Here is an 8,123-nt window from a genome sequence, read left to right as displayed (position 1 = left end):
TTAAAATGAGACAATGCAATTGTTTTTTCTTATTTTAAATGTAAATTATTTTGTTCCATTGGCAACATGTCCCCCTTACATCCTCAACTATAGAAAAAATACATTTATTTTGAGAAAAAACTATTTGGATTTAAATGTTTTGCAGTGCAAGACCATAACCAGGGAGCATTCTGGGTCTAAGGCACTGAGGCCGCTCTCTGATTCACGGCTGATGGATTACAGGACAAATTTCATGAAATCAAACACTAAAATATGATCTAATATGCTGAAAATCATCTTGCCTGAACATTTTAGGAGCTTATGTAATAATGGTTTATCTTGAACCTTATCATGCAACAAAATAGATTTAGGAGCTGTATCTTATATCTGTTTAAAATTGGTTTATCAACTAATATAAAAGAAAATAAAAAGTTGAGGTCAAGTTTGGATTATCTCTGCAGAAAAAAACACTAACTGATACAAATTTGAATTTCTCTCTATATTTTTTTTATCAAGGTGTGAAATAATAAAAAAGTTGCTTTTTATATGTCTAATTGGAACAAATTAATTGTTTGTGTTGCTCAGATTTGCTCACGAATCTTTGAGCAAAGCTGGTTTAGATCACCAGTTTATCGGGCTGCTGCACACAGACTGGAGGTCATGACCCTCAGGGCTTTTTAACTGATTACTGTTGCAGTGCCAAAGCACAACAAACCAGCTTTAAGTTAAATGTCATGTCAAGTGGTGTTCAATGTTTTTTTTTTCTCATTCATACTTTAGAATCTCAGGTGAAGCTTAAAACCAACGGGGGAATAAAAACAATTTCCCTTCAGAAAAACACATTTTATTAAAACTGTAACATTTTTTCTAGTTATGGTGAAATAAATAAGTGAATGCAACTCCTCAGTACAAAATGGGTTTGAGCTTAAAATGGAGTAAAGTAAAAAAAACAAAAATGTAAAAACAGTCAGTATAAAAACCTTTCTTTGCATAGAGTACGCTTCCATTCAACTAAAAAGTGCTAAATAATTCATAAAGGCCTTATGTGTTACACAGCCAGCTAATATCTAAGCAGTGTCACAAACGGAAAAAACATGAGACAAAAAACAAAAAAACAAAAATGTGAAGTAAAGTGGCTTAGACAGGTAACTCAACATGTGCAAACTTACCGAGCAAACAGCAGACAGACATAAGCTGGTCAAATGACACAGGTGAAGAGTGTTTGAAACCAAGCTAGACCTAGAAGGAATCTTCAGAGCTTCAGACGTCACACCCATAAAGCTCCTCATAAGTACTGGAAGTACTGTGTGGACATCTGAGTCGTGGAACCAGAAAAACTACATTACAGTGTCACAGGACCTCCTGGATTGTAAATGAGGAGCTGACACCTCTGTGACTGCAGGTCTGTAGGAAGATCATCGTCTGGTTTCCCTCTAGATCTGTTGATTGCAAACTGTTCCCAGGTTCTAATCTGACTGCAGTGGTCCCTACTTTGTAAGATCATCTCTTAAAGCTGATATCAAATCTTTTATAGTAAAGTGTCTTAAAGATTTGGGATCTGGTAAAAGTCAACTTCATGCATCTCTTCAAGTGGGACTTCCTGAGACGGAAGGAGGCCTGCTGGTGGAGTTCTGCAGCTTTGGTCTCCTGCGTCCCGATGAAGGTTTGCTTTTAAACTGAAGTGATGAAAGAGCTTTCTTTGTGTGAGCTTCTCTCTTTGGGCTGTTGGGAGCTCCCAGAGTCTCAAAAAGTCTCTTCCGGAAAACAACTTTAAACTGAGAAAAGAAATGAGTGTGAGTGGTTTGTTTAAGGACATCCAAATCAAATTTAAAAACCATCAAAATGGATCAATAGGAGTTGAGCGCATCATACATACCATGTCTTCCACTGTGGTGGTGGTGGTGTGTGTTGCTTTGGTTGAAGCTGTAGTCGGGGAGACTGTACTAAGCTGCTTGGCTTTTGGTTTGGCACAATACATCTCCAGATGGTAGAGTTCACAGCCAGAGGATCTGCAGCACTGGTCTACTATCCCCTTCCCCCTGGGCCGAGGGCCATACCCAGACCAGGAACCTTTACCTGCAGGAGCAGACATAGCACATGTAAGATCACACAGAAACAAGGTTGACATGGATGAATTCTTCTTAGCTTCCCAAAATGGTCCACAAGTTGGAAAAAAAAACTGATTTAAAAAAATCTACGTTAGGACTGAGCTTTCATTAGAACCTCATCATAAAATAACACAAATTTAAGTAGAAGCATATATTTGAATGGTTAAAAAGTGCTCTTTGGGAGTTAATAATAGTTTACAGTAAATAACGGAACAACATACAGTTCTGTGTTTGGAACAAATCCAGCTGATATCTCATCTCTGCCACTGGGTTCCTAGAATGAGGCGACTGGATGAAATGATCTCATATAACTTGTTTATAACACTAGGTGAAGGAAAAGCACAGGTGGGTCTACAGCAGGGTGTGAACAGTGCACCTAGGGCCCCATTTGTGTGGCCCCTGATGTCACTTTAAGAATCATACAGGAACAGAAGGTTGATGCAGATGAAGACCTTTTATTTTCAATTAGGGGAAAACTATTACTGCCCTGTGATAGACTGGTGACCCGTCCAGGGGGGACCCCGCCTCTGGCCCGTCTACAGCTGGGGATAGACACCAGCACCCCTCATGACCCCAGCAGTGAAGGGATGGATGGAAAACTATTACCCTTGCATGCAACCTGAATTCTGTTGTTAGTTGTGAGAATCCATGTTGCAGTGCCCCCCTTCAACCGTTCAAGACCGACCTAAAACTTCCATCTGTTTTTGTCATAATTTCATCTTTGATGGAGGACCAGCAAGAGTTTCACAAGCATAAGTTGTTGTCATTTTCATTTCTTACCGTGATAAATTAAAATCTTCTTTCCAACACAAAGTTTATAGCCAAGCTTTCATAGTAAATAGGATCACATTTATCCAGTGAATTCATGGCTTTGCTGCACCCAGATCTGCTTCTCATTTTAAAAGGAAGATGGATCCAAACCCTTTTCTTATGGCTGAAAATGTACTAAATCTCTTAAATCAAGCAAAACAATCATTTTAAAATATTTTTTAAGGTTTGGGCCTACAATGATTTAGTACTTGCTTTACTGCGTGTTTCCTTTTTATTGACCAGGTCAATATAATTTTCTTTTTTCTCATATCATTTTGGACATCACTGATCTAGACTGATGACTAGCAATTTATAACTCTAGATTAAAATCTGAGTTAGATTAACCAAAGTTCCTCTCAGTATGGTTCTTCATCAGCTGTAAATCTCGACAGACTTGGCAGTGGAGTCTGGTGGCTTTGCCCGGTGCTCAATTGGCAGTAGGGTGTGAACCCGAGTCTATCATATGAAACCACAACTGACAGCTTAGAGTGGCCCCATTTTATTCCAGTTCACTCAGTTTAGATCATTTATCTGCTTCAAATTTCCATCAAAAGATGTTTCAGGATTAGCTGGTTCCACTTTAATCCAGTTCAAACAGTTAGATTTTTCTGTTGGATGTTGTTTTTAATTTTAATCTTACATTTTCTTTTCTTCTTTTTTTTTATCTTTACTTTTTAGGTCACCAGATCTGTACTTAATGGTTTAGATTTTATTTTTTCTCTTCTTGTGGCTTATTTACTCTTGTGCTTATTGACTGAATAATAATTCTTACCCAAATTCTTAATAGCAATTTTGCAATCAAATGAAATCTGTCTCCTGCATTAACCTGTAAGAGGGGTGCTAGAAGTGCACAGAGAGCATTCTGAGTCTAAGGGTCCCGTTCAGGGACCCAGAGAAGCAGCCTGTGTTTTACAAACTGCTAAGTGTTTCTAAATGATATATGAATATTTCTTGGGACTCAGAAGGCATCTGTCTACTGTATCTGTCTGCTATAGTATTTACAATGGAGAAAGTACCATTCATTTGTCTTCCAAGTGGAAAAGTTGTACAGTGGTGACTGAAGAAAATATACATTACTAAAACAGAGATGTAAAATGTAACTCAATCGGTCAAAACTGATATTTTTCTGGTGCATAACTCTGGGACATTTCAGAGTCACCGCCACTTATACAGTCAACCTGAAAAGGAAGAATTCATAACAAGTTTTCAGGAGAGTCTGAGGAGAAGCGGACGCCCCACCTCCTGCTGAGGGGTTCAGATTGAAGGGTTGATGTGATGACAATAAGTTGTGAAACTCAAGGTAATGAGCAAAATGATCACAAAATAAAATAAAGTGATGTTAAACATAAAAGTTTTTTTTTCTAGATACACGTTGCTGACTATAACAGAAGCTTTGTGCTGCAGCTTCTTCTTCTCCTCTCTGCACCTTTCTTTGTTGTTTTTTTACTAAAAACCGAGCTGCTGTCAGATAAGGACTGTTTCAACAAGAAGGATATCACACTCTGAGGCACGGTGTTCTGGAGATGCCGCTGCTGTGTTGGTGGATTGCCATTAGACTGATAGCAGATGCACAAGGTGGCCTTGGTCAGAGCAGGCCGAAGGTAATCAGGTGAAAGGGCTTCTGGGTAATTGTGTGTGCACTGAGGTGGAGATGATACAGCTCTAAACAATGCAACCAAAAGATTCTTTCTGTCCATAGTTATGGTTATGGTTCGGCTCCAAAATGAAAAGAAAGTGTTTCTGACACTAAGCTTGTATAAATCCTTCAGTGGTATACAGTACGGTATTTTACTGTACTACATTCTACTGTACCATATTTTACTGCACAGCATTCTACTGTACTGTATTTTACTGTATGGCATTTCAAAGTACCTTATATTTCTGTATGCATTTTTTGTGTCATTTTCTGTCCCTACTGTACAGACTCCCATTCGAAATGAAAAAATAAAATTCTATTCTATTCCATTCTGTGTGTAATATTTGTGTCAGACCTTCTTAGCATTTTTGTTTCAGGATTTTAATGTTTATTTACACAAAACTAAATCCTTTTGTATTTCAATTTCATAAACAAAGAAATAAAAATAAAAAAAGCCACCACAGAATAAAAGTAAGTTAAAATTTAGGTATTTTATTTCTGAGATCTTTTTTTTCTGCATTAGAAATTGAATGATATTTAATGAATTGTTTGTTTGTTTTTTTCAGGAGACATGCCCTCTTTTTTCAGCCAGAAATCCCTTTTTTAATCAGAACACTATTTATTTATTTTTTTTTGTATTTTTCTTATGCATGTCTTACTGTATGCATGTCTGCTTTGCAGAGTGAGTCTGGGTGAGACAACATGTCAGATATCTAGCCTGTCTTGTTCAACATGTGGCTGGTTAGTGTTAGGATGCTGACAGATGTCAGTAGGTAGAAAACTAAGGCCGGTCTGTTGTTTCCCAGTGACTTTCAGGAGGAATATACCAGACTGGCATATAAACCAAAATCTGGTTTGCCTCATGTTACACTGGGACTGATTGTGGATGTTTCTGTGCCTGGATGGGATTGAATGGATCTGATTTAATGTGTTTGCATACAAGTTAAACTTGTTTGTCTTGAAATTGTCTAAAGCGAAGACTTATGAAAATGAAATTAACCGAATGAAGGTTTAACAATAAAAACCGTGAGGTAAATTTAACACTTAACAACATATATGATGTTATTAACATATCTCCACCAGTTGTTCATCATCATCATTTGTTTAAATTAATTCAGTATGTTTTATTTCTTCATTCTTTTACCTAAAATTATGTTTAAAAAACAACCTTCATGTGTTATTTTAATCAGGCATTTCTGAAAAAGAGATCATAAAATCCTTGAAACAAATCTTTTAATCAATTCATTTAGTTTTTGTCAAAAAATGGAAACAAAAGAAACACAAAGATAAAATAAATATATATATAAATAAATGTTCTTCATTCATCCAGTTTTTTCGCACATTTACTAAGTTTGCAGCAGCTTTACTCCAACACAATGAATTTCTATAACTGTGACTAACTCAGCAGCAGAAAATAAACAGGAAGGCTCACCTAAGTAGATTCCACGATCCCCACAGACGAATAGGAGGTCACTGAGGAGCTCTGAGCCACAGCGGAGCTGGGCGGCCTCCAGGGAGAGGGGCCAACCTGCCAGAAACATGCTGCAGAGCAGGACGCAGATCCGAACACTCAGCACCTGAAACCAGAGGGAGATCGGTCAGGTTATGCCAAAGCAGTTAGTGATGCAGACACTGGACCTATGGCCCCTTCAGTATCTTGCAAATAGATTTTTTCTTTAATAAGTTTAAGGCAGAAGAAGGAAACTATTAGTAATGTCCTAAACTTCATTTCATCCCTGACCCATGAGAGGAAGGATGAATTGGTCAATAAATCCCAGATTTCTAAATACAGAACCACTATGACTGATGTCAAGCTAATGTGGATCAAACACATCCAGTGGTCACTGAGGACACTCAGCTCTCATCAGCGGCCTCATTTGGAGTGATCCTCTTTTTATGAAATCCCGTAGACTAGCAGCAAGCTTAATGCTTTTAAACCAAAGTACCAAATGTTGCACAGAAAGATTTCATACTGCTTTGGGGTTTTTTACTGAAGCAGTTTTAAGCAATGTTTTTATTCCATTTATATAAATGTATCTGAGTCAGAAAGATTTATCATAAACTTTCAAAACACAAACTAAAGAAGGGCTGCAGGACATTTAAATCTGGTTGGGATTTAAGAGAGAGATGAAAGTGACAAAGCATAAAGGATAAAGCAAAGCTTGCTGTTTGGAGAGTTTCTCTTTTTGCACCACTGATGGTCTGAAAATGAACCTCAATTTTTGCTCCTTATCGATTTTAATGAATGCAAACTCTGTTCTTTTCTACAGTGAAGAGAGTAGAGCTTCAGAGGCATGAATGTTGCAGAAGCAGCTGGAAGAACATCAATAATAGTATAACTGAGACGAGATGTTTATGCATTTTCTTATCCTACAGTGATGATTTGATGTGCATGAAAACATGATAATCAGATGTTTGTTCTATAAGCCTGGCATCATATTTATCAGAAATACCAGCAGCATCTTCATTTTTCAGCTCAGATTTCCCACATGGATCTAAATGATTTTCCTGGAATTAGCCAGCACAGTTTCCAAACCAGATGGATGAAATTTTTCTAAAAAAAAATGTGGCATGATTTACACTTTGAGTTCATCAAAGATGAACATTTATCTTTTCCCTGTTTTTCTTTTCGTATTTCCGAACCTTTTCATTGATCCATAACTGACTTTTTTTTTTATGAATAATTACTTTTCAGGAGTTAACGCCAAAGTAACACTTCCAGAGCTGCAGTGACACATGACCATCTGTCAGCAGCTTTGAAGGTTTCAACTTATTTTTCCAGCACGTCATTTATCTTTTCACAGCAAGAGAGATGAACATCCTCAGCAGATGATCTTTTTTTCTGCTTTAAAGCTCAACAGGAGTGGAGGTAGCTTACCTTGAGTGTGAGTGTTGGAGCAGCGTAGCAGCATGAAGAGGGCATCCTGTCTGGTTGGACGGACTTCAGCAGACCTGCAGACTTATACTGAGGGAAGCTGGAGGGGAGGTCAACAGAACCAGGCTTCCTCCCTCCTCCTCTTCTGACGTAGTTTTATGTTCGGATCTCATCCCAAACTGCTATCAGATTATTTACTCTGTCATATCATTGTAACAAGGAACTAACAGGATTCCTTATTTTTCTAGCATCGGAGCGAGAACTGAGAGGGGGGAGCCATCAGTTCAGTAGCTTTTATTTGTCCCAGTATGGGCAATTTTTGTGCACTAGTAGTACACCTTTCACACACACGTTCACATTTCGCAAAATCACAGATTAAAAATAAAAAAGAAACACATAAAATATTTAAAAAAGATAAAAGTAAGGTGGATAAAAGAGAGAAAAAAAAATTGTTTGCAGCCATCAATGTTCAGGCAGAATAATTAGCGTTCATAGAGGTCCAGGTTCTGTAACTGGGAAAGAGAACATAAAGGCTCTTCCATATGTTTGTTTTTAAAGGCGATTTTAAAGCAGAGCTATAATTATTCTTCTATACCTTCTTCATAGAAAAAGATTCAGCAACAGCAGAATATTACCTACAAACATGTTCGTTCAGTTTAACTGGGTTTCTCTAAAGGTCCAAACCAAACAAACATGGTTCTGGTGCAAAGTTCAG

The 8,123-nt window shown here is 37.6% G+C and overlaps 1 protein-coding gene across 1 annotated transcript; it reads right to left on the bottom strand.

The window, feature by feature from the left end:
* Positions 1-1,565: 1,565 nt before the first annotated feature.
* Positions 1,566-7,456, bottom strand: LOC107097451 (insulin-like growth factor I, juvenile form). The gene is made up of 4 exons (XM_015394598.1): positions 7,412-7,456; positions 5,954-6,110; positions 1,856-2,055; positions 1,566-1,754 (listed from the first exon to the last, which is right to left on the bottom strand). Exons 1-4 carry the CDS (start codon positions 7,454-7,456, stop codon positions 1,566-1,568), a joined length of 591 nt encoding a protein of 196 aa, XP_015250084.1.
* Between the last annotated feature and the right edge of the window lie 667 nt (positions 7,457-8,123).

The sequence above is a fragment of the Cyprinodon variegatus genome, unplaced genomic scaffold (genome assembly GCF_000732505.1).
Source record: "Cyprinodon variegatus isolate N-32 unplaced genomic scaffold, C_variegatus-1.0 Scaffold698, whole genome shotgun sequence".
Taxonomy (NCBI): Eukaryota; Metazoa; Chordata; class Actinopteri; order Cyprinodontiformes; family Cyprinodontidae; genus Cyprinodon; species Cyprinodon variegatus.
The sequence above is the reverse complement of the archived record's forward strand: the minus strand, read 5'-3'. Positions and strand labels throughout refer to the sequence as shown.

Bases quoted from the DNA above. Each gene is read 5' to 3' on its own strand.
- LOC107097451 (XM_015394598.1), bottom strand. From the start codon at position 7,456: ATGCCCTCTTCATGCTGCTACGCTGCTCCAACACTCACACTCAAG. The intron at 6,111-7,411 runs GTAAGCTACCTC...CTCTGGTTTCAG, and splicing joins CTCCAACACTCACACTCAAG to GTGCTGAGTGTTCGGATCTG. The intron at 1,755-1,855 runs GTATGTATGATG...TTCTTTTCTCAG, and splicing joins CCACCACAGTGGAAGACATG to TTTAAAGTTGTTTTCCGGAA.